Source organism: Natator depressus, chromosome 18, assembly GCF_965152275.1.
Source record: "Natator depressus isolate rNatDep1 chromosome 18, rNatDep2.hap1, whole genome shotgun sequence".
Lineage (NCBI taxonomy): Eukaryota > Metazoa > Chordata > Testudines > Cheloniidae > Natator > Natator depressus.
In genome coordinates, this window is record NC_134251.1 from 14,587,992 (window position 1) to 14,614,688 (window position 26,697).

Here is a 26,697-nt window from a genome sequence, read left to right on the forward strand (position 1 = left end):
TTAGTAATACCCTGGAATTTAAACTATGGGGAATCAAACTCATTTCTGAGTTTAATATAGAACTTCTTTAATATGATCCAACATTAGGACAGACCACAGCCATTGGAAGAAACACAGAGTAACCGAAAATCGTGCGCGGGTTGGAGGTTGGGTTAAGAACAACCAAACTCATATGGAAAAAATCAAAATCTTCCCTGCCAACCTTTTGCCCAGGTTTGGAACCCAACTTGGGCCAAACCTCTTTGGAGGTTTCCAAAAAGTTTATTACATTCAGGTTTCTGGCCAGGATCAAAAACATAGGTATCAGAAACCTCCCCTATTCTAGTGTGACCTCCTGCCCAGCTTTACAAACCTAAGCGGTTTGGAGAGTTCAGAGAAGCAGCCAGAGTTTAGGTGGTGGATTCAGACTAAAGCAGAATTCCCAACCTCTTGGAGATTTGCCCCACTTTAATAAGGTGATCGGTTGCACGATCATTAATTTATTTAATGCAGACATCTGAATGGTGCCTGGCAGTGGGAGCGCTGTACATGGCTCACTGAGTCTTGTTCTTGCCCCTGGGGTGGAAAGGAGAACATTGATTCCCTTCAGATTTTGGTGATTTGGTTAAAAAAAAAAAAAAACGGGATAATGAAAAGCCAAAAGAGGAGCTGTTAGAGGTTAGTCTTGCATTAATGATGCCTTCTATACAGCCAGCGGCGCAAACTGCTAAGTCTCAAACACAGTGTTTTGTTTCTCCCTGCTCAGGCCCTCAAACACTAGATACTCTGTTTCCAGCGGAAGGAGCTGTCTGCCACTCCCCCCTCCCCACTTTGATTTTTTTTTTTTAACCAGTGTAATTTACCATCTCCCAGGAAAGCCTTGGCTAATGAAATAGTTGGATTCCTCCAGCTGTCACCCCCATTACCCACCCACCATGCTGTGGTCTCTGTATTCCCACCTGCCACTGAAAATGGGCCGGGCGGTTAATGTGCTCTGGCTGGGTAAACAGTGAAACTGAATATATGCGAATGTCTGAACGCCCCTAGCGCCTGCAGCCTTACCGTTTGCTCAAGGGGGACGTGTCTGTACAACTACCCAGGCCTGGACACTGATGCTGTTGCAGACAGGAGAACCCAGGTAGCCCTGAGGAGCAGTGGTTGGCTGTATCCGTCGGAGAAGGAGGGCCTGAATCCCTGACTTGTGCCTCACATTATGGGGACTCACTGCCTCTGGTGCAGATTGTTGTGTGACTTGTCTCCAGCCCAGAGGTTTCCTAGGAGGGGTGTTTCTCTCACTGTTCTCCTCACCCCGCGTGGAGTAGTGTTTGTTTTTAAAATGATTGTCGTTTAGGGGATGGCTACACTGTGATCTCAGAGCCTGGGGCAGCTCACTCAGGTTCGTGGGGCTCAGGCTGCGGGACGATAAAATGACATTTGGGCTCACCTGGAGCCCAGGCTCTGAGACCCTGTGAGAGGGGAGGGCTACAGCCTGAGCATCTACACTGCAATTTTATACCCCTATAGCCTGATCCCCAGGAGCCCAAGTCAGCTGAGCCAGGCCAGCCGCGGGGCTTGTATTGCAGTGTAGAGGTACCCTATGTGTCACGGAGTGTCCCGCTGATCAGAAGAGTCTTTGGGGCACAATAAACAGAAGCCCCAGTTTGTGTGTCTGTAACACAGACTAAGAGCATGTGGGGTTTTGTCCCCTCCTAGTCATCGGTTCACACTTGCGGTTTACGAGTCTACTCCTGCTTCCACCGACTAGCTCTGCAGTGCTAAAATCATGAGATTCTCCTGCTTGTGGAAAAGCTCGTGGGTTTGAGGCCTGCTGTTGGCCCAAGCCAGACTGGTTATCTCACTGTACCATATGTTTATTTAGCTCATAATGTTCTGCAGAGACCAGCTTACTTCTGGGTTGGATTTAATTCAGACTAGACCCTATAATTGTGCAGAACTGGACGCCACGTTCTACTGCAGTACTGGAGAGCAACGCCCCTGCCCAAAGCACCGCAAATGGGCCCGTGGTACTTGATGATGAATTGAGACCAGTGGCTACTCTGAGCCAGAACTATGCAATGGACTTCCTCCCCTCCCCCCCATTCCCGAAATCCCTTCATTGGCTCTTTGGGAAGGGATAAAACCGGAGCAGGACTGGGAAGAGAACCCCTCCCCCGGGCCCCGATGGCAATAGGAGTTGGAGGTTGAAGAAGTGCCTCTCTTGATCAAGCCCCAATAGTGAGTGTTCTCCAAGCTGTGCCGGGAGAAGTGATTGTAAAAAACCTTTGTCATTAAGTCATCTACTTTAGCCCTCAATGGCCAGTTCCCTTCAGCACCCCTGTAACAGTGGCAATGCCTTGAAACGTGTGTGCTAGGCAGCTGTATGACTGGTTGATCGTTTATTAGGCACATACCCATTAAATGGTGTGTGTGAACCACGTGGAAATTTTGCAGGGACATATAAATAGACAGACCCCAGAATTAAGGTAAATGAAATAGAAAATGTATTGGAAGCTTCCAACACATTATTCAGCCAAAAATGATCTGAGGTTTATTTCATATGTACAACTAATATACTCCATCTATATACAGCGTGTACCCCCACGGTCTCCTTTTACTGCTAAGAGCTCACTATATAGCTGTACTCTCTTATCTTTAATAGGGCATGGTTTTAAAGACAGCGCCTCAAATCCCCCCATAAGTAACATTAACACTCCATTATAGTCCATATTACCAGGGCATAGCTAAACATCTCTTACTTCATAAGGCAGATTCAGGAACCAGCACCAAAGGCTTATGAGCATTTCATGGCTTAGTTATTTCCCACAGATGGAAGGGGTGGTCAGGAGTTTGGGGTGGGGGACCGGCTGGACCGCGTGCTCCCTGCTGATGCTCTGCAGCCTTTGGGGGCTTGATAACTGCAGGTCACCAGTGATGAGCATGGTAGCTATCCTGAGCTATGTCCCTTGTGGGTTTTTGACCATGTCCTTGCCGTTTGACACCATCTGATATTTGAGAAAGTCTCTGGCAAGAAGCTCAAGGGTGCTGGAACAATATTTATAGTGGGGGTGCTGAGAGCCATTGAACCAAACTGTAAACCCTGGATATAATGGAAACCACTTCAAGCCAGGGGGTGCGGTAGCACCCCTGTCCCCCTAGTTCCAGCACCTATGTAAAAGGTAGGGCTGGGATGGTGCGAGTGACAAGAGGTCTATGTGCTTTGATGGCTGGAATTATAGAATCATAGAATATCAGGGTTGGAAGGGACCTCAGGAGGTCATCTAGTCCAACCCCCTGCTCAAAGCAGGACCAATCCCCAATTTTTTCCCCAGATCCCTAAACGGCTCCCTCAAGGATTGAGCTCACAACCCTGGGTTTAGCAGGCCAATGCTCAAACCACTGAGCTATCCCTCCCCCCCCATCATCACAGATGAACAAAAATTGATTAGATCGCCTAGGCCATACCCAGAAAAGAGAGGGAACGGCACATTGGGATTGTGGTGCTCTGGCAGAGCTGTCTGGCAGAGCCTCCCACTGTGCCTGTTTGTACTATGCCACCGATAATTTGCAGCCGAGTAGACAGAAAACGGGTAAAGGATGGGGGTAAGATGGAAGACTGACTGAGTGGTGAAGTTAGCAAAAGCTACCAATCCCAGCCTATCTGGTGAAGGCATCATTGACAAGGGGACTGGGTTTTCTAAGGCAACCCAGGGTTCAGGGTGTGTTATGTCTGTGTCTGAACCACATAGGAGATGAGTCGGCTACATCTCCCACCGGGGAGACACAGGGCTGTAGCCCAGTGTGCAGCAGTGCAGGCCTGGAGCTGTAGACGTTCTGCATTCATGCCTTTATAGGGATCAAGATGTTAGGCGTTATCCACAATGTAACAACCAACACCAGCAGAAAAAGAAGTCTAAAACAAAATCAAAGTCTAAATCTCAGGGACAATTTAGCAGCTTGACATTAGCCGCAGTACCTCCTCTGGGGCACAGGAGGGCGCTCTGAGATTAAGGCAGAGGGTCCCTTGTGGCACAATTGCAGAGGTTTATAGGGCGACTAACCCTTAACACAAGACTCCTAAGCTTCGCCCCTTTCGGTCCTGGATCTCAGGCACCTTTGTCCTCTCTCCTCCTTCCCTGGATGTTCAGTGCCCCCAGCCCAGCTTACTTTCCGAGGACAATGTTCACACCTGCCCATGGCTCCTCCAGCAGCAAACAGCGCAGTCGCTAGCCCCGCTGGGGAAACAAGTCTGTGAACGTTGCCACCCAACGGCATTCCAGTTTGTTGATGCCATCTTCCAGCCAGGTCTAGGGTTGCCAACCCTCCAGGGCAACCTCCAGGGTTGTCCTGGACTCTCCAGGAATTAAAGATTCACCTTTAATTAAAAGATTATGTCGCAGGATGAAACCTCCAGGAATACGTCCAACCAAAATTGGCAGCCTTAGCGAGGTCTCGTACCTACCAACCAGCCTGTTCTCTCACGTGCCCCTCCTTCTTCTCCAAAGCCCCTTTCTGTGCCCCTCCCACACTCATTTCAAACCGCCCCCCCCCCCGCAACACCATAAAGCAGAAGTCCCACAGAGGGGCTTAGTACCTGTGGTCGCAGTATCTGAATACCGTCTGGTCCATAGTCATTCGGTATTTTCCCTTTTGCCAGCCTCTGCATCCCCCATCAGAGCCTTTTAGGTCTCTCCTCATTTGTAATCTCCCCTACCCCAGCCCCTTTATATACTCTGACCTTGAAGCCCTCAATCCATCCAGCCCAGAAGGGTTAAACCAGCCCCCTTTCAGGACCCCTCAGTGCTACTGCATAGCCGGTCAGAGGAGTCGTTTATTGAATGATGCCAAGCGGTACCTCCCCCGTAGGAGCAGAGTGCATCATACCTGCGTGGTCCTCCCCACCCCAGTGCACTGAACCTGAGGCCTCTGGCACAGCAAAGCAGGGCACTGACTCCAGAAATCCTACTGCAGCCTCATTGAAATGCACCATTGGCATAAACACAATGACTCTGAGCACTGACATCCAAGAGGATGAACTCCCTTGACGTGATCCAAGCCATGAAAGTCTGAACTTTTGCTAAACAAGCCACAGCCTAGGGTCACCTGGATACATTCCCAGTTCCACTGCTGCTCTACCGATCGGCTGGGGCTAAGCAGCCAGCCTGAAAGCTGCCAATGTGGAGATATTTAGCTGGGGAGAGTTGATTGTTCCCCAAACCCTCTCCCTTCCTTCCAGAAAGCCTCCCCATTGCTAGCTGAGACCACTGGACACCAGAAGACTGAGGATTTGCCCCGGGTCCTTTTGCTTTGTGGCTCCCCACTATCAAAAGTCTCCTGTGCCAGCAGCCATCAACTTCCAGCTGACAGGGACAAAATGGATACAATTCCCCTTGGAACACACAACAATGCATGCAGCTACCTTAGGGGGACCAGATGTCCCGATTTTTGGGTCTTTTTCTTATATAGGCTCCTATTACCCCCCACCTCCTGTCCCGATTTTTCACACTTGCTGTCTGGTCACCCTAAGCTACCTAGCTATCCATAGGAGATGGCGTAGCAAAGTGAAACAGCTGAACTTAGAGGAGAGAGAGAAAATCTCTACACTACAGGGACTAGACCAGCATAGGTGCTAGAATTAGAGGCCGGTGGGGTGCTGCAGCACCCCCTGGCTTGAAGTGGTTTCCATTATATCCAGGGTTTACAGTTTGGTTCAATGGCTCTCAGCACCCCCACTATACAAATTGTTCCAGCCCCCCTGCATACCAGCATAGCTACGTCAGCATAACCCTGTAGTGTAGACAGCCTACACTGACAGAACTCTACCTCCCCGAATGATGGCAGCTATGTTGACTGAAGCATTCTTCTGTTGAGCTGTTGCTACACTGGGGCTAGTCTGGCATAGCTACGTCGGTCAGGCGTGTGGATTTTTCACTCCCCGCCCCCCCCGATCGCCGTCGCTATGTTGACTGAGGCAGAGGCAGAGAGCAGAATCGAACCAGCATGCACTGGGCCTAATTCTACCCCGTGCAACAAAATGCAAATAATGCCTATAACAAACAGATTACATGTCAGATTTCATTGCAAAGGTGCTGCTTTCTCGCACCCTGCTCCTTGCCAGGACTCTGCAGCCTGGATTCCAGAAGCATGTCTCCACTGGACGCATTGGCAAACAGTCATTTTATTGCCAAAGGGCAAGGTGCAGTGAGTGTCGTCTCCTGGACTCTTCCTCGCAGGCCCACGGGATGTGTCTCTGGCTGGGCCATGTGGGAGTGTCTAGGTTCCGTGTCGTCCTTCTGTGGCCTGCCGTCTGAAGTACCGGATGGCGGAGAGGGTGCCGACGTTTGCCAGTAACACTGGAAAAGACCCCAACACATTTCCAAAATGAAGCTGTAGGATTATTCCAAAGCCCTGGTTTCAGGTCTAGTCTGAGCAAACAGTTTTCTGGAGCAGAGTTTCAGAACACGAGTCTCTGCATATGATTGCCTTTTTGCTGCAGAGCAACCATGGGTTGTTCATGCTGGTGTCTCTCCTTGTCACAGCTAATGAACAATTTCTCTGCAGAAGTATGGCACTTTTCATCTCCGGATTGCAGAGCCCATTGCAAAAATGAATGAATTTAGCCTCACAAACCCCCTTTAACGTAGATAATATCATCACACCCACTTCCCAGATGGGGAAACTGAGGAACAGAACAGCGTGGTGACTCACCCAATGGACACAGGTGTTGTGTTGGCCCCACTGCACGGGGTGAACTTCAACCCTAGTGAGTTAGTGGCAGAGGTTGGCATGGAACCCCAGGACTCCTGATTTCTCACCCTCTGCTCTAACCACCTGGCGGAAATGTTCCCAGCTAATTAACCCTTTGGGGTCTTCTGTCCAGTTCCACCTCTCTGTGCCAGCAGACCATAGCAGCGTCCATCCCTTCCAACGCCAGATTTCCCTGGGAGCTCGGCACGCCCAGGCTAGCTTGGGAGGCAGATGTTTCCCCATGCATGCTTTGGCACCTTAGGGAACACTGAAGAGGTTAAGCAAAAAGACGTGATAGGATGTGGTGATATTGTCATTGTCCGGATACAGGACAGGATTAATCAGAACTAAAGGAATTCTCCTCCTGCTTCAAACTATAATTAAAGTCAGCAGCAGCTACGCTGGAGTAAAAGCAGTGAGAGATAGGAATCAGGCCCTTCCTGGGTGAGAGAGAATGCTAGAAGCAGTTGGGGACGGACAGATCATTTCAGAAAGCAGGAAGAGGCCCTTCTACAGTGGAGAGAGATTCTGCTCCAACCTGTCCGCTCTGCCTAGCGTGAAGATGTAACCTGTTGGTTACCCTTCCGACATTATCTAAAGCTAAATCCCCCCCCAACACCCGCAAATCCCCCATGCATCTCCCCCTCCCCTTTATGGAAAGCGCTTCTCCTCTCCTGCACGGCCATCCTACATACCAGTCTTCCATGCATCTGGAGCCTGCAGATCTGATGTCTTCACGGCCCAGGAGGCAAAGGCAACAAAGACGAGGCACATGTCCTCCTGCGTGAGAGCTAGGGGAAGGTGGGGCCTTTCTGCGGGAAGAACAACCTGAAGCTAAGGGTCAAGCGGTACTAATAATATTCCTGTTACATTGGTCATTTCAGCCGTAAGTCTTTCTGGTGTATTTAAGCCTTACAGTCATTGTCTTTTTCACCAAGCCCCTGCTAAGTTTTTCAAAAGGAAAAGAGAAAAAATCTTTTTGCAATGTTGTACAGCGTTCCTTTCCCTATGGGGTCGGCCACGATCCCCTTCTTCTTATAATTTTTGGAGAACATGGGTCCATTTCTGGAAGACACGTCCCCCTAATCTTTTCATTCTACCCAGTTTTAAATAGTTCACCCAGTTTTCAGACTTTGTGGCCAAGCAGGAGCTTAAGAGTTTGAAAGTAGCTTTTAATTTGTGTAGAGAAGGGATTTGCCACTGTGCTAACTGGGAACCTAGCAGGTCTATCTAGCTAAGTTATCTAGCTCCATTTACCGGGGGATATGAGCATCTCAAAGTCTTTAATGGATTTATCCTCACAACACCCCTCTGAGTTTAGGAAGTGTCATTATACCCATTTTACAGCCGGGGAACTAAGGCACAGGGAGACTAAGTGTATGTCTACACCACACACTAAGCCCAGGCTCTGATGCCAGTGGGAACCCATGGCCCCCTTCTCTCCACACACATCAGTCTGACTTGGTTCAGGGAGCGCACAGGATGCTGCTTTTGGGGGCGGGGGGGCAGAGCCTGAGTCCCGCTGTGACTCAGGCCTATTGTGTTGCAGGGTGAACACAGCTCAGGGTACGCACCTGAGTCAGAAGGTCTGTGTAGTGCGGTATGGATGCGTTAGTGCCACGTGAGACCTGGCTCCAGCAAGTGCAAATGCAATTTTACACTGCAGTGTTGGCTTAGAAACACTGAGTCTGGGTCCCAAGGCCCTGGGTTGACAATGCAGTGTAGACGTACCTTAAGTGACTTGCCCAAGGTCACACAAGAAGTCTGTGGCAGAGCAGGGGACTGAACCCAGGTCTCCTGAGTTGCACGCTAGTACCCTAACCACCAGGCAAGCTTTCCTCTTGGGAAGAGGGTGGTCCAGCAGCACCACTGGTGTGGGGAGTCAGGGGAGACCTGGCTGTGCTGTGTGACCCAAAGTGCGGTGGTTTCCCGACCTGTACAACGGGGTTCATGAGAAGTACCCATCCTTCTAAAGTGCTTTGAGATCCATGGATGAAAAGCAACATGGAAGAGAACTAAGCATGATTATTAGTTCTATGAGAAGCCTCCGCTCCCCCTGCACTCCATCATGGCCATTCGGAGCCTCGGGGCTGCTCTCCAGGGCTTATGGCAGACACCGCTTGGGATCTCTTACTCTGTTGGCTTCCCCATGTTAGCAACCTTCGAGGCATGTTGCAAGAGGGTTGGTTTGTTTGCTTGTTTGATCAGGTTTTTAATTAAAGCCAGTTTTATTAATTAGTTACCACCAAGGCAAAGGGTCTTTTCTCCGGGCAGATAAAGAGCAGAGCTTTGCTGAGTCACCCATGGGGAGGGCTCAAGACGTATTTGTTTGTTTTTAGTATTAACGGGGAGGCACGATGGCTTTAAGCACAGTGTAAACTTTTAAATAAATTCGGTGGCTGTCCTAATGGGTCAGATTTCCTCTCCTCCTATTCCCAGCCTCTCTCTAAAGCCTCTCTCGCCTACTCACAGTCATAAGCAACGCCTGAGTAACCTTTAGCGGCTCCAGCGGGTGCTTATTAAATTAGCTCTGGGTCTAATGTTCTCCTCGTCTGTTTCTGCACGGCTAAGTGTGGGAAGGTCCCAGTTTGCCTTTCTCTCCTGCCAACATTGCCGAGCCGGTGTGCCTGGGCTGTGACAGGCACAATCATCATGCTATCTTGGTACAGACAGCTTTCCTGGCCATTGACCCCTCAATCAGAAATCCAGCCTCAAGCTTCCCCAATTTACCGTCGCGTATTGGCACGCAGCAAAGGCGGATTCTGCACTCTGTTGGGCCCTGTCCACAGTTGGGTTGAAACACACTTGTTGCTAGCAGAGTTCTAGCTTGGTTTCCCTGACTAGTGTGGAGAAGGACAGATCAGTTGTCACCAGTCATTACACATAGTCTTCCTTCCTGTTCTTAGTGTGCGAGCAAGTTTTTAGTCTTGGAAAAAATGCTTGTGGTGGTGTTAGTTCGGGTTGCATACAGTTCTGTGTACAGGGAACCAGGAGAGTTTGCTTTTCTCTCTGCTCTGGGCTCTGACTAGAGTCAGTTCTGGAGGGATGGTTGCCCCCGGGGAGCTGGGCACTGGTGGTGGGCTGACGGGATTCCCTGCATACTGTTTGTGACCACCTCTGCTCCAGGACTGGTGGATGTGCATTAAAAAAGCAAGTTACACACAGCATATCCCCAGACTCCATGTCACTGAGTTCTCCTTCCCTGGAAAGCTGACTTGCAAGATGCTAACAACTGCTATTGCTCAGCAGAGGAATGCGCTAGTGGTGGGAGAATGGGCAACGCCCTCAAGCAGTTTGGGATCAGCTCCCAAACAGCCCTGCCAAAGTCCAAGGCTGATTGGGCAGCGAGGGAACATGGTTAACGCATGACTTGGGTCTCACTATGCATGACCAAGCTATGGCTTAACCATGCCGAGGGATTCCTGGGTTGCAAGCGTATCCGCCAGCACGTTTGACGATGGGACCACAGGCTAATGAAGGGGATGGAACCGTGCGATTAGCATGATTCACAGAGCAAAGAACAAGAGGGACAGTGGCACTATCTCTGGGCAGCAGCATCAGGAACTTCAGTGTGTTGGTGCCAGGGTGTGGAGGGCTGGTTCTGGGCACTGGAGAAACTAGTGTAGCTTGTAGCATTGGGGAATTCAGTGCCGTGCTGGGAGCTACAGGCAAACAGAAAACCCAGTGCTGGGTCTGGGCTGTAGCCCCAGAGCAGCGTAGAGGCTGCAGACGGGGTTTGGGGCAGAGGCACTGGGTAGTTCAGGGCCTGGGGAATCCAGCAGTGGTTCTGGGCTGTAGCCCTGAGGACACTATGGCTTCAGTTTCCTATGTAATCAGCGAGCCTGTTTCTAAAAGGGAGCACCACGTTTTTAAACACTGGGGCAGCGAGAAGGGACCAGCCAAGGCCAGGAACAAACGTTTACCTGCTCGCGCAGGGGCCATTCCTAAATCCTCTGGCTTCAGCTGGATTCTCCCATGAGGTGTCAGCTGGAGAAGGGGGAGCCTCTTTATGGAACCTCGTGGTACCGGGACCCCGCGGTTGTGGGGATTGTGTCTGACCAGGTGCATTGGCTTTTGCAGGAGGGATTTCAAAGCCACCATGGCTTTTCTTGCCTCCAAGGCAGGCATGCTCAGGAAGATCCCCCTCCAGCTCTTTCTGCCTCTTACTCCATCCGTAAAGAAATGTTCATAAACCTCGGGGATGGAGATAACACCGCCGTGCTCTCCAGCTGGGCTTGACCCCAGGTCCTCCTGGCTTTCGCCCGGTGATGAAGTTTGCTCCAAGCTGCTGATCCTGTCTGGCTCCACAAAGGTGTCTTTGTGGCTTCCTCCCCCACTTCCTTCAGGTTCGTTAAAGAAATATTCGTACATCTCAGGCCCGTACATTTCAGGCACCTCCTGCTCCTTCTCGCAGGGAGACATGGGTGTTTTCTCCACCCCACCCAGGGTTTTCATCTCCCCCTCCTGCTCTTGGGCGTCACAGAAAAAACAGTCATCCATCTCCAGCGAGGTCAGGGTGGGTCTGGCCCCCTCCTGAGAGTCCTCAGCTGCTGAATGATGATGAAACATCCCTCCTAGGAGCCCAGATCTCTGCGTTCCCTGGGCTCCATCTTCAGCATCCCCTCCAAATGCCACCGTGCTTCCAAAACACAGGGGTTTCCCAGGGGTGCTTTTGCACTCCTCTCTCTGTGACGGAGTGGGTTTGCTGCTCTGATTCAACATGTTCTCATGGGTCCCTAAATCAGTTGCTTGCTTTGGCCTTGCACGACTGGTCTTCACTTCCCCTGGGAAGGGCTGCGCTGCAGAGCCTTTCACCCCCTTGCTCCTGGGAGCGCTGACGGCCTGACCCCCTAGTGCCAACCCTCGCCCCTCATCCCCGAGCATGCTGCAGGTGGCATGAGCTTCATCCTCACCCTCCAGCCCCCCAAGAGCTGGTTTGGCCACTCTTCCCTCCCCTTTGCTCTCTCGCAGTAGAGCAGAGGGGGTTAAAAACCCCATCGCTGGAGTCGAGCATTCCCGTGCCACAGCCCCGTGCGACGGTGTCCCCGCGGCTGTGGGCGTTCCCTGGTGCTCATGGCTCTCTCCCCGGTGTACAGGCCCTCTGGGCTGCACGACATCCGGAGGGTCGTCAGGGGAGCCCGGAGCAGTCAAGGCTGGACCTAGACCCAAACGCTCCCCTGGATTCTTCCCAGCAGGCCGGCTCTCCCCTGATATTCTGCAACACGGTGGCTGCAGGGGCTCTGCAGATGGATTCTGGGAAATGTCACTGTTTGGGTCTGGCAGCCCAGGCTCTAAGCAGAGAGACCAGTTTGCCTTTTCCCCCGCTGGCCTCTCCATCCCCCCTGAAGCAGCCAGCACTGGGGAGCTCACATCCGCTGCATGAACTGGCCTTTCAGACTCTGTCTTCTCTGGACTGCCTTGTAGAGGCTCCCCTGATAATTCCCCTTTCTGTGGAGCTCTTTCTGGCAGGTAACCGTGGGGTACTACGGCCAGACCCGCTCCTCCCTGTACGTCAAACGGGGAGGCTACTGCACGTTCTGCGGCCTGGCCCACTTCCTTGCGGGGGCTGTCCTGGGCCTGGAGAGGCTTCTCCGTGGCATGGCTAGCTGGGTTGGCAGAGCTGGCCCCTGAGAAACAAGGCAGCTCCCTGTCCTGGGCGCTGGGCATCAGCGGAGTCTGCTGGGGGGATCCAGGCGTGTCGCTCTCACGCAGAAACCTGCTGCCTGAGCCCAGATCCATTTGGTCCTCGCTGCCCGACAGAGCCTCATCCGGGGCCAGGTGCCCAGGCATAGGCCAAGGCGGGGAGGTCTCTCCGGGGACCCAATGTGGAGGGAGGTGTCCTGGGCCAGGAGCTGGCGTGCTGCCTGCCCTCTCTGTGATCAGCCTGGCTGGGCGGGGGCTGCCGGCCTCGCCGTCCCCTTGCTCAAGGTCACTGAAGCCCGGCTCGTCCGCCGTGGCCAGGGCAGCCGGGATTAAGTTGCATTCTTCAGAAGCCGAGTAAAACTCTGCCCAGTCCCTGTCATTCAGCTGGATGCTGTACTGGAAATTCTCCATCTCTGCAATGGCAAAGCAAGGGGGGCGGGGGGGTCAGTGAGGACAAGGGCCCTGGGGAGGGGCACCCAGGTACCCACCGAGATGAGGCCACCGTGCCACTCGAGCCTTTTATCTTCAATTAACCCTTTCCCCTCTGGTTCCTTCACTGCCATCCCCATTCTCTTGCGGTTGAAACCAATGGGATGCGAGGACAGATCTTGGCCTATCCATCAGCCTGGCAGGGGCCTCCTCCCCGAAGGCACCTTTGTACATGCAGGAGCATGACAGGGGGCATCACTCCTAGACACATCTAATACCTATGGCAGCCAGGCAGCAGTTATATAGTGGAGACGATCCTCAGCTTTAACACGCATGAGCCTTAGCGCCTTCTGCGGTGAGCTAGGATCAAATGATCTTAAATGCCATGTAGCTCCAGTTTGCGATTTTCTAATCTCGTCTGCATTAGCATAAGGGGGCACCCTGGGGAGTTCATAGAGCAACTGCCAGAAGCCAGAGGGGTACAGACGAATTTCTGTGCATCTAGGGTGTGGCGGATTCTTACACTGTCTGGCCCATTGCTGAGTGGATTTCAGTGGATCTAAAGTCCCTTCAAGTGCAGACTCCTCTGTGGATTGCACCTGCTCTTTCAATGCACGCCTTTCGCCACACGTTTTATCCCTTCTTTATAAGTTGCCTGGACCTCCTTGACCAAGATCCTTGGCTGGGGTAACAGCTCCATTGACTTTACTTTACACCAGCTGAGGATTTGGCCTCTTGCGCCTCCCCCAGAGGCATGACGAGGGGCAACCATGCCACATAAACTCATTCAAGCAGCGGAGGGTTTGCAAAGCCACAGCTGCCTGGGCCCATTTCCTGGGGACAGCTTTCCCCCCGAAGCGGTGGGGAAGCGAGCCGGGTGTCAGAGAGCAGCGAGACACAGCCAGCGTGCAGAGCATGCGAACGCGTCCTACCTGGGGAACAATTTAAGCTGGGGATGGAGCCAGGTACAGAGTGGTGCAGCGAAATCCTCCCAGCGCGACATGGTGCTGTACCCTTGACGGGGACATTGAGGGCCAGACTTCAGAGCGGCTCCATTCACAGGCCAAAAATAGCCCCCAACCTGTCATGTGAAACGCTATATGTGCCAAGGGCTCTCAGAGGGCTGTTCCATAAATAGCTGCCTGGGGAGAGGCTCTGGGCTTGCCAGCCAATGGATTTCCTCCTCATAAACACAACAGGGTCCTTGGCCACCCACAGACACATAGGGCCCTTCCGCTCTCAGGGTTGGAGTTACACCCATGTAAGTGTAGGCAGCGCAGGGCACAGGTGCTGGGCACGGGGCACAGAACTCACACAAAGAAGCCAGAGGGCAAGGATGCTCCTAGTCTGGTTTGAATGGCAGATGGACACATCCCATGACAATGACTGAGGCGAATAGCTTCGTAAGTTAGAGGAAGTGAGCTGAGGTTGATTTTGTAGGATGATGGTCCCAAGGGTTATCAAATCCTCAGGCTTCAGAGCATGATCTGTCTATCTAGGGTATTGCTAAGGCACGTATCAGTGCTAGCAAAATGCAGGTGCACATCAGAGCACCTTACATGGTCAGGGACAAATGTCCTCCCCTGACACACTATCGTACATTGTGGCAGCTCCGCAGTTCCTGACCCTGGCTGCTGACAGAGACAGGGTGCTGGGTTAGACAGCCAAGATGCACAAAAGGTAGGTGGGGAAGTGACTTGCCCAGGGCCACCCTGCAGGGCTGTGGCCGAGTGAGGGAGAGAACCTGGCTCTCCTGAGTCGCTCTGCGCGAAACCATGCTGCCTTCTGTTTCATACCCACTATATCCAGAGGCCTCTGCAGAGCACTGAAAGAGACGCCAGCAGCATGGTGAGCATCCCTGCAAGTGCAGGAGCCTTTATTGGCCAATTCATAAGAACAGCCATACTGGGTCTGACCAATGGTCCATCTAGCCCAGCTGCTCCACGTGCTCTTATATCCCTGGGGAGCAGGGTTATCCCAGGGGGTGTTTGGATTCCAGCAGGCCAGACACCAGAGATGGGCGGCAGAGGCCCTGTTTGAATGCCATGCATCCTTCATAGAGACCCCGAGGAAACTGAGAGCGAGGAGTTCAGCACAAGCCTGTCTTGGGGAGTTTTTAACCCCACCTGGTTGACAGGCATATGGCTCCAGAACACACACAGATCCCAGACTTCCTGACACAACATCGCAAACCAGGAGACACACAGCCTGACTAGAAGTTCAGCCAGCTACTCCCTTTTCTTTCTGCTCTTACACTGTACATGGGGAAGAAGCTCCTTCTTGTGGTGCCGTGAGATCACTGCAGGCACACGGCGCAAGGCTGGAAGTTCTCAGCTCACATGATGCGAGGCTCTGAGATTGCTGCCAGACATGGCCCAGTGTGGTGTTGTAAACAGTGACCAGAATTTGCTTCCTTTCTCTGTTCTCTGACGCACGCTGGGGGCTTGTCAAGCAGAGAAAATATGGAAGGAAGGAGGTCGACTGTCTTCTGTCCTTATCTTATTTTTGATCTGGCTACACCCAACCCCTCCCACCCAGCCACCCACTCTCCCATAGACCCAGAAGGGAAATTGATCCGCTTCCTTTTCTTGGCTACAGTAAACTTCCCTTTTCTGACTCCTCCAGCAGCCGGGGGTTCAGTCAGAGAACGCGTCGGACCATGCCTCGCAAACCACAGCACAGAACATGAAAGGGAGAGGTGCAGCCAGGCAGAACTGGAAGCCAAGCGTGGGCTGTGGGGCCACGTTGTCAGCGTCGCACTGAAAACCATAGAAGGAGCAGCCCCACGCTAAACCCAACAGGAACGGCACCTGCCCCACCGCATGTTCATTTAGCTGCCCAGGGCAAAGCCCACGTGTCATCGGGGGAAGAGGGGAATTACGTATTGACTAGCAGCTCTTTCGCTTCTCTACACCATGATCATGAGCGAGCAACGCCAGCCTGCAAGGACAAGCCTCCCCAGCCCGCTGCCCGAAAGTCACATGCAGGCTGCAAAGGGGGCATTACGTGACTGTCAAAGGCAGTCCAACAGTTCTAGCTTTAACAGGATGGACCATATTTCTTTCTGTACGAGACCCTGAAACCCCTCGAAAGCAGCCAGCTCTTTTGGGCGGGGTATCAAACAAGCACAACCTGGCCCGTGCCATAAGGGCTAAACAACTATGGTTGATTGCAACGTATATTGTAATAGTGGCCCGATGGTGCCATCTACTGAGCAAAGGGTTGGAGGACACAGTTCTCCCCAATAAAGCCCAGACCCCATTGGGAATTGGGACTTTTGTATGAAGGACGTGGTGTAAATAACTGTAACAGAACCACGTAATTGGAGCTGGGACTGACGTGAAACGGCAGCTCCAACCTCTCAGCCTGCCAGTGCAGGCCGCAACGTGGGACAAAGCCAGAATGAAGGGCGCAGACCAATGATTCGCACAGGAAAATTTAAAACTGCGGTGAGATTCCTTTCTTTCGTGTCAGTGACTCTCTAATCTCCATCTCGAGAGTCTGTATTTCTAGCATAAAATGATTTTCAGCACTGAAATTGCGGGGGACACCCAAGTTGTGTTGACTGTAACTTTGGGGCTAGGAGCAGTGATTTTCTTCGAACAAGGTACCTTTGAGGGGTAGGCCCCTCACTCAAGTTTTAGGGGCATTTGGAACCCAAGTCTGGCACCTGAGCGTGTTGGGATTGACCATGAGCAGGATTATACTTGGGACCTTCAGAACTAAGGCCGTGAACCTCTACCACTCGTGCTAATGAGCTAACTTTCCTAGCTGGAAGCCGTAGCATAGGCCGCATGTCTCCCTGTGAATCAGGCATAGAAGGGGATGCTTAACATGCACTGAACTGTGGGTTAAATTTGCACTGAAACTCAGAGTGAAATTCAGCTGAAACCACCAGTCTGGTTTTACTGGTTTGGGGGCAGGTGGATGGCTGGGAAACATCACCCAAAACCACAGAGGTCTGCATTGTTTCTGCCCCAACCATTAACTGTTTCTGTCTTCTCCTGAAAGTCAGTCCCCGGGCTCTCTTAAGATTCAGCCCATATTCCCGGAGAAGTCCACAGTGGGCTCACTCAAAGGTCAGCCCGCGCTGAGTTGAAATGCAGCCCAAGCTTGCCTGAAACACGGCCAAGCTCCTCCAAAACCTGGCCCGAGTTTCAGGTTGCTAATCCAAATCGCGCTGGGTTTCAGGTTTCCTCCCAAGGCTTTGGCTGAGCTCTACACATAAATACAGCCTCAGGCTGCAGTCCTCGCGCCCATTGGTCAGCCTTTCAGGGCGATGGGGCAGCAGTGAGCGCAGGATTCCCTGCCAGCCTGGCTCTAAAGAATGGGCGGGTGGAAACTGGGGTGGGCAGCCGGCACCAGATGCCCCAGGCCTGTAGCAGGCCTTAAATATGAGTAGATCCCGGAATCAGAATGGCCTGCTCCTTCCCTGAGCAAAGCCCATTGTTGTCTCCGCCCTAAGGCAATCTGCAAGCTTTCCCTCCCAGCTCCTTCGGCCTCACACGGGTTATGGCTGTGCCAGAGAAGAAAGGCGCTCAGTGCACTTCATCTTGTCCCGCTGCTCGTGGTGCAAAACTAAATGCAATGCTCCAGCTAAAAACCTGTTGAAGGTGCCAGCCATTTTAAGGGCTTTAAGGAGATTCACAGGGTAAAATCCCAGCCCCAGTGGAATCAGTGAGAGTTTTGCCATTCACTTCAACTGGGCCAGCATTTCACCCTGGGAATTTAAGGTGTCCTGCCATTTCCACTAGGTGTCACTTAAGGACAGACAGTTAGCCTGTTTCATTGATATTTAACCCCCTCTTGCCTTTCAGTCTGATCCTAAACTCAAAGGGGAGGCTTAGGCGACTGGGAGGGAGATATCCGGGTCTTTCCCATCTCTGACTTGGCCAGTTTACATGTGTGTATGCTGCAGGTTTTTCCAGGTTTGCTGTTTGCATTGCAATGCTGCGAACTGCACCGATGCAAGCCTATAATTGCAGAGAATGACAGAAGGAATGGTGAGGTGAGGGTGCAACTGCCCCGGCTTGACTTTAGGGACATTTAGAGTCATTGCTTTTAAAACATGGGTCACCATTTTTATTTGTCAACTTCATACACGGTTGGATGCTCTTTGACAGTAAGGCCCATCTTTTACTGTTCTGTGTTTGTACAGTGCTAGCACAATGGGGTCTTGTCCCAGGCCTGGGGCTCCTAGACACAAGAGCAATACAAAGAGTAAATAATCATAATGAAGATAGGAAAAGAGAACAGAAATTACAACAGATCTTGGGGTCAGAGTGATCCAAATCTTCTGTGTCAGGACAATATACCATAGCTGTCACCAGAGCTTAACTGAGGACCTTGATTCCCAGAGTGCAGGGTCACATCACGTCTCCATGCTGCTGAGACATAACTTGATTCCCATGCTTGTAGGAGAACTTTCAGACTACACGTTAAACACCATGGGCCTGTCAGCTCTGCATGGACATTAAAGATCCCAGGGCACCTGCCTTGAGTCCAGGGGACTGGACCAGAAGCCCTGAAGTCTCTTCCAGTCTTACAATTCTATGATAAGAGGAAAGATTTTCCCTGGTGTCTTTGGAAAAATCCTTCTTCCTGCCCATACTCCTCATTATGCAATGAACTGCGCACTGGTTTCTTCTGCCTTCCCACCCCAGAGGTGGCTGCATTTCAGTGGTGTCATATTTATACCCATGAAAAGTGCTGTAGGTGAAAGAAGGCAATAAAAAATTTCAACTATTTTTATTTCCTTTGCATGGGGTTGTTATATCTCGACATATAACCAACAACCTCTGGATATAATAATATCCTTGTAACTCAGCTGTCCCTTATATTTTGAGTGTGTGCGCGCACACACACACACATGTATACACAAAATACACACTATAGGTCAAAATGCATGGCTGTAATTTACAAAGCCATGCAGGAGATTTTGGTGCCGGGTTCCACCTCCCATTGGTAGCTTTGAACATCTCAGCCTATATGTGTATTGCCCAGGTTCATATGTGTTTGTACAGCGTACACGCAGTATCTGTAATGTGTATTTCTCAGCCAGTTCTGATCCCCTTGATCGGAAGACCCATGGAGGTTTGTGAGGCCCTCGAGGCAGGCTGCACTGTACACCAGGGTCAAACTCATTCAGTGTAGAGCAGTGCTACTCAAAGTGGTGGTCCGCGGACCGCTGCCGGTCCGCGAGCCATCGGCTGCCGGTCCGCGCGCACAGTGGGAAAAAAAATTGCCCACCCCCCCCATCAGAGAGCTCGAGAAGTGCTGGTGTAGAGGGCTGAATTCCATGTTAAATTATCTCAGTGGGGCAGTGTCTGCACTGAGGACTCCTAATGCCCCTACTGGTGAACTGATACTGGTGCCATTGGGAGCTTGGCAGACAGATCAAAGGACAATTCTGGCCTCTGCGTAGTAACTAAACTCTTAGATATTGTCAGTATCTTTCTACCGCATCCGGTTTCATTCAGTAGGAAAATAGGCTTGCTTTAGACTCACCATTATCTTTTACCGCTGCTTCTCTCCTTTCTCCATCCTCCCAGTTCCTTCTCTGTCTCTCTTCCTCTTCCCTGTCCACGTCTCCTCCACTCCTTCCTCTTCATTTCCTTCCTTCCAGCAATTCCCAGTCCACCCAGCCAGGGGTTTCATTCCCACTCCTTCCCCTTTCCATCTGCCAAAAAGGACAGCTCAAAATAGTTCATGTCATCCCGGAAATATCAAAATTGGTTCTGAGAGCTGACACCCCAGTGAGCTCAATGGGCTGCAGGTGAGTTCTCAGTCATTGTTTCAGGCTCTCCACAGACATAGGCAGATGTCACTCAGTTTATATTTGGAAACTTTTCTTTGTAACCATCAGGGCTAGAAACTTGTGACCACAGGTCACATAAATACATCAAGCGAGCCGGATCCAGCCCACACCCCATATGTTTGACACCCCGACACAGACTCTGAAGTGTTACCAGTGTTGCCGAGTCTCACGATATCGGATGCTTTTATTAAATCCCCAGCATCTGGATTCATGTTATTAGAGGAGAATCTCGGCTATCTTTTTTTTTCTTTAGGTCTGTTTCTAGCCCTCGTGGTTGAAGAGAAAATCTTGAAAAGTCAGTGCATCCTGAAGACCCAGCAATCAGAAGGCAAATAGGATAAGCCCATTTTTTTAATCTCAGGATTTTTAAGCCAACTCATGATGTTGGGGGCCTGATTTCTGATTTTGAATGCTTGGGGTTGACCATACTGAGTGTGTGTCACCCGCTAACAGCTCCATAGGTGTGCCTGGCTCTTTCAAGGCTGACCAAAGGCACGGCCCTGGTTCTGGGGAGCTAAAAGTCTAAGGTAGCCTAGGTAGGCTAAGGTGAAGGAGCCATGCCAGGAAATGGGGCAGGGCATGGATGACGGCTAGCGCAGGAAAGACTAGGAGATAAGCTCTTGTGCACTCCCTTCTCCTTACTTCCCTTTCTCCACCCCGTCCTAACAGGAGGGAAGGGAGCCTGGCATTAGGGGTGGGCTGGGGAGCTGGAGCAGAGGTCAGTGCTGGGAGGGTGGCAGAGGGATGGGCACAGTGCATAAGGTCTAGGAGGGAGGATACCTGGCAAGGGCAGGGAGGGGGCTGTGAGATGAGACCGGGGAAGGAGGAGGAGGGAGACCAGGGAGCACAGAGCTGCGCTGAGTTGGCAGATGTTGCAAATAACTACATGGGACCTCTTGGCTGTCCGTGGTGAGGTTGGGACCCCGGCTGTTGCAGGCAGTGGTAGCTGGGATTGCAGCCATGCTGGCTTCCTGCTCTGTCTGGGTTGCTGACTGATTTTTGTTTTAGGTTGAAATGACCTGCCCCACCCCGAACACAAGCTGTTCCACATCTGCAGGATTCAATTAGTCCTTGAAGTCCTAGTAACTCTTCCTTCTCCGCACACAACCCCCTCTCCAAACAATCACATTCCCCGCTGAACAGGGGCAGCGTGGAAGTGTTATTCTAACTCCCCTTGGACCTGCCACCGCACTGATCCGGCCCACCCACTGTCAGCAGCTTCAAAGAGCAGGCGAGAGGTCAGGTTGCAAGCACAGCAGACACCGGGTCGCCCCCTCCTCCCCGTTTCCCTCCTGAAGGGTGCAGGAGCAAGGCGGAGACTCCAGGGCCGGCTGCAGAAATTCAAGCTGGCTTGAATTAAGCCAGCACTAAATGGAAGGATCACATCACATCAACCCTTCAGACGCTGGGGTTGTGACTCTGTCCAGACAACGGAGGAAACGAATGCTAAGGGTGATAAAGATTTAGACCCCGCCCCGGGCGGTAACACTGCCTGAGTGACTTAGGTCTGGGCTACGCTACCGAGTTAGGTCGATGCAAGGCAGCTTACGTCAACCTAACCATGGAAGTGCCTACACTTAGATTTCGCTCCCGCCCTCCTGTACCGACTTAATAACTCCCCCTCCATGAGCGGCGTAGCATCAAGGTCAACGTAGCGGGTCCATGCGGTGTCAGTGCAGATGTTGCTTATGTCGCCCATTGCTGGCTTTTCGGAGCCATCCCACAATGCCCCACACTGACAGCACAATTGATACAAGCGCTCCTGGGGCGGACGCCCGCCGCCGACACAAGGAGAAAAGTGCAAACAGGCACAAGCCATGTAACTGCTGCAGCAGCTCTAGGCTGACATAAGTTGGTCGACTTAATTTTGTCGTGTAGACATGGCCTTAAATCACCTAAGGGTCATTTTCAAATGTGACTCAGGCCTGGTCTACACCTAAACCTTAGGTCCACCTAGCTACATTGCTCAGGGCAGTCGACTTAACCCTCAGTGTAGACGCAGCTAGCTGGACAGAAGGATTCTTCCTCCAACCTGGCTACAGCCTCAGTGAGGTGGATTAATTACACGGACAGAAACTCCCCTTCTGTTGGTATAGCAAATGCTCCCACTACAAGCAGACGCGCATGTGTTGTAGACAAACCCTTAGGTACTTAGGAACCTAAATCTCATTGAAAGTAAAGGCTTCCAGGGGCCTTATTCCCTTTTGAAAATGGGAATCGGGCTCCTAACTCACATAGGTACTTTTGAAAATGTTTCCTCCCGTCTGCAAAGGGTTAAAAAGAAAATCTCCAGACAGTTTTCCGAAGGTGTTGATACATTTCCTTAGTTTGGATATGCAAAAGCCGTACAGGGAACCACAACCAAGAGAAAAATGACAAACGACCCTTATCGCCTGAGCTTGGGGTTTATTAGGGAGGCTGACGGGGCGAAACTCGGACTAGAGCCGGGCTAGTACCATGAAATTATTCCTCAGCTATTTCACCCGATGTCTAAGGCCTGGTTTATGTTTGGGAGTCAGCCATCCGGGGCCAGGAAGTGATTCTGGTGTAGTGCATTGGTGCAAAGCCCAAGCACAGACAAGGAAACTACTATTAGTGATCTCACAGTGACACCTAGAGGTTCCAACCAAGATCAGGGCTTTGTTGCGCTAGGTGCTGTACAGACACATTGCGACAGACGGTCCCTGCCCTGAAGGGCTTACATTGTAAATAGGCAAAGCAGATGAAGGATGGGAGGAGAAATGGAGGTACAGCGAGGGGAAGTGATTTGCCCATGGTTACAAAATAAGGCAGTGATACTACCAAGATTGGAACCCAGCTCTCCACCTCTTAGCCCGGTGCTCTATCCACTGGACCATGCTGTCTCATGCCACAGCATTAGACTCCTGGGCAGGAGCAGACACAGAAACAGACTTTGCTCTGTGTGTGCAAACAGTCTTTGCACTCAGGTGAAGTACTTTGGCACTCATCGAATCGGGGAACAGAAACAATACCGTGTGATTTACCTGACCAGTCAGAAGTACTCAACAAAGCACAAACAGTGAATAGTCAGAGAGAGCAGTTCAAGGTCCATCCACCCATAGTAACATTCAGGAGGTGGGGTGGAGGGGGGAGGAGAAATTATACTTTGGAATAACATAAATTTCAGGAAAGCATAGTCCAGGCACATAGCTCTGTAAGCAAGAAGAGAAGCCAGGGCTGTTGGATAAATTATTCATTGCAAACTATTGCTAAGTAGGATAATGAGATGAAATTAGCCATGGAGCCTGAACTCCACATTTCAGATTCAGACCTGGACCCAGACGGGCCCAGAATTCAAGGGGGCTTAGGTTCAAGCCCAAAGATAACATATCATGGGGGTGACAGTCAAGATCATCCTCCTGGTCAGAACTATTGTACTGTGGAACCATCTCCCTAGCAGATTGGACCGAGCACTAGAAAACGTTGCCAGGGGACATTATGTGGGCCAAAACTATAACTGGGTTGAAAACAGAATTAGATAAGTTCATGGAGGATAGGTCCATCAATAGCTATTAGCCAAGATGGTCAGGGATGCAATCCTATGCTCTGGGTGTCCCTAAGCTTCTGACTGCCAGAAGCTGGGACTGAATGACAGGGGGTGGATCATTTGAAATTGCCCCATTCTGTTCATTCCCTCTGAAGCACCTGGCATTGGCCACTTTCAGAGACAGGATACTGGCTAGATGGACCATTAGTCCGACCAAGTATGTTCTTATACGACAGGGAACAAACCCGCTCTAGACAGGGGATGAAGAACATACCTCCCACCTTTGCAACCTGGAAGCAGGAGCACCAGAAGCTCCCTAGAAGTGTGTGTGGGGGCCACTGGGACCCGGACCATGGCTCCCACCCCCACTCCGCCCCTCCACCTGGGGCCTTGCCCAGGCTCCACTCCTGCTCCCGCCTGAGGCCCCGCCCAGCCTATGCCCTCCCATTTTCCCCTGCCTTAAGGGCGAGCAATGGGGGGAAGAGGACGGAGAGGCGTGAGCAGTGGGCGGGGCCTTAGGGGAAGAGGCAGAGTGGGGGCGGGGCCTCAGGGGGGAGGGATGGAGCTTGGGGGCGGCGTCCTGGTCTGGGTGCCGGTGCCCCCCCCGCCATCCCTTCTAGGGAGCTTCCAGCACTCCTGGGAGTAGCCTCTCCAAAAGAAACTCACATGCAACCTATGCTCGGTGGAGGAGCTTCTCCAGCTTTACCCTCCACGATTCTACATAGCCAGGCAACCTCTATTCCTCATGTGTTTGCTGATCCATTGAGTAACATGCATTGCACGTGTGTCAGGTGTATGCAATGAGCAGGGACGGGTGTTCAAACCATGGCTCTGTCTGACAGCGCAGAAGGGACTGAGCCATGTGTCCCCCACCTGTTTGCACAGCTCCCTGGCAGTCTGGCCTTGACAATCGCTTAACTGTTCAGCACAAATTTAAATAAGACACCGTTCCATGCAACGTGCACGTTCTTCCCTTTATTTCACTGGGTCTGGCTGCTCCGGCGTGCAATAGCCGCTGGGTACAGAGAGCTTCGTACAGTCTCTGATTGGCAAGCAAGCTGCCCATCCTTGGCGCGGAGACTCTTCACACCTTTGTCCAGTCCCCTCGTGCACTGCTCGCTGGTTGCTCCATTGCTCTCCAGCCTACCCTCCAGTGGAGGAAAGACACAGCACATAATCGTTCTGATTGCGGCCTGCAGCTGTTCAGGGGTCTACAGGAAATGAGACAAGATCTTAGTCTAGCTGGGTGAGCCCACACTCTCATAACTGCATCAGCTGAGATTGGAGCGGAGAGTGCCAAAGGAATGAATGGGCTGTGGAGACTGAGCTACCTACCCTCTCACCTCCAGAACTGGTCCTTCCGGTCCAGCTGACTGAGGCAGATTGGCAGAGCTGGCGCCCTCTTGCCCATGCTATGCTGAGCCATCAGCCTCCAGGGCTGGCAGCCTGGCACCTCTCACCAGCATTGCATTGGCTTTGTATCCGCACCACATACGCCCACCCACAGTCCACTGCCAGTTCTCACACACAAACACACAGTACACCCTGGGGGCTGGCTACAGATCAATCCTTGTCCGAGCAGAACCAAACAAACCCCCTCCCCCTCGTCTCTTTATCAGGCTATTGTCTTCTGAGGAAGTACCATTGTTCCATTCTTGAGAAAGAGCGCTTTAGCAAAACTCTTCTACAGCAGCAACTTCTTCCCATCTTCCTGTCTCACCTCCGCGCACTTACACCCAGGCCACATCCGAGGGCTCCTGCCTTCAGTGAAATTCTTTCCTCTCCTTGTAAGGACAGACGTGAGCTATTTATTTCCCCCCTAATCTCTGTAACTTCGGGTGCATGTGGGTGCATATTTGCATGGCAAGAACGTGCGCTTATATTTTTCCTGGGACTTTTCTGGGTGCCTCGTGGAGAATTAAGTCCCACCCACGCTGCAGAAACGCTGATGCTTGAGATAGGTTTGGGGAAACTGCTTGGGTGACCATGTTCTACCAGCAAATCCTGGCCTGGGTGGATGGGAGAGAAGATGCTCGGTCACTTCAGTGCAGTAGTGCCTTGTGCTCGCAAGAGCATAAAGAAATGGAGGGCTTGGCACTGAACTATGATGCAGAAGATAGGAGTGTGACTCCTGGCTCTGCTACAGACTCCTGTGTGACCTTGGTCCAGTCTCTTCCTCTCTGTAAATTGGGGATATAGCAATTCCTTTGTCTATTTAGATCTTGGAGGCCGGGGATGTCTCTTACTGTGTGCGGTGCTGCAAGCACTACCAGATGCTCAGTGCTAACAGTGATCTTTATATTACCTGGAGTTACTGACAGCTAATCTGTGGTTTGGTCTCGGCAGCTAAATCAGTGCACAGAGAGACAGGTGAGACGTGGTCAGCTACTGGAATGAGGGGTGGGGTAGGATGAAAGGCTGGGGAGGAGCAGATTGCCTCCCTATTACAGTTTCCAAATCTCCTATTTTGCTTTGATTTCTCAGGGGTATGCAACCTTTGCCATACTGGATCGGGCCCATCTAAGTCCAGAATCTTGACTTCAGCAGTGACCACTACTTGATCCTTCAGCGGGAGGCAGACACCACCATATCATGCACCTGGCCAGTTGCACAAAATTCCCTGAGGCTCAAGTGAAAAGAAAGGGAGTGTGTGGGGGGGAACCTTCAGGCCTCCCCGAAGCCCCCTCTCCCCCCCATGATCCCAAGTGATATGCAAAGAGCTGTTCTTCCTCAGGATTTTTTGCAAATGAAAGAGCTAGGCCTTGGCTGGCTGCTGCCACACTGTGCCTGCCCATTCAGGCCTGATTGCACTCACCCAGCAGGCTGGCTGCTAGCTGCCCCCCTCCCTAAAGTTCAATAGGAAAATAGCAGGCACTCAGCCCTGCTGGAGGGGAAGGAGGAGCCCCGCTCAGGTAGGAAGTCTTGGCTAAACTAATCATCCCGGCAGTGGGGCATCCTGAGGTAATTGCCCAGGCAGCAGCTTGGGGTTGGGGGAGGCAACGGGTTACAGCAGAGGCTGAAATATATCAGTCAGCAGCCCCTGTTAATGCACCTTTTTATTTTTCCCCTTGGGGATCCCTGCTCAGAAAATCCCTGCAGGGCTCCAGTGCTCCCCCTGCTCTGGCATCTTAACAAGAAGCAGCCACAGGAATCAAACAGAAAAAAAATCACATTAAAAAAAGAAAAGGAAAAGAAAAAAAAAAAGACCCGTGGCATTCATTAAAGGTCATGGGGCCATTCGGAGACTTCCCAATTACCTTGCGCAGAGTGTCGCTAATGTGAGATAATGATGGCGTACGGCCACTAATGAGGCAGGTTAACGAACCCCATAGCCCCCTATTTCCTCCCATCCCCAAGAGGATGGGGAACATCAGCAGATGAGCCAGAAATAAAATTGCTGCTCTTCAAAGTTTCCCCCACCAATGGCTCATCGGGCAGATGCGGTCCAGGCACGTCCCTTGCCTAGCCACTGGTAGACGAGAGAGCAGGGTGGCCAGCGTCACATCTGCCTGCCTTAACCTGGTGGATCAGACCCCCATTCCACAGCTGGGTGTACAGGAGGTAGCCTGTCTGGGGG

At 51.7% G+C, this 26,697-nt stretch overlaps 1 protein-coding gene across 2 annotated transcripts; it reads right to left on the reverse strand.

Annotated features, from left to right (window-relative positions):
• Positions 1-4,695: 4,695 nt before the first annotated feature.
• Positions 4,696-13,825, reverse strand: PERM1 (PPARGC1 and ESRR induced regulator, muscle 1). 2 transcript variants are annotated; one of them, XM_074975284.1, is made up of 4 exons: positions 13,728-13,825; positions 10,647-12,779; positions 7,419-7,535; positions 4,696-6,329 (listed from the first exon to the last, which is right to left on the reverse strand). In XM_074975284.1, the coding sequence occupies exons 2-4, from the start codon at positions 12,775-12,777 to the stop codon at positions 6,250-6,252; spliced, it is 2,328 nt and encodes a 775-aa protein (XP_074831385.1). In that variant the 5' UTR covers positions 12,778-12,779; positions 13,728-13,825; the 3' UTR covers positions 4,696-6,249. The 2 variants fall into 2 exon arrangements, with proteins under 2 accessions (XP_074831385.1, XP_074831386.1); XM_074975285.1 differs by lacking the exon at positions 7,419-7,535.
• Positions 13,826-26,697: the final 12,872 nt, after the last annotated feature.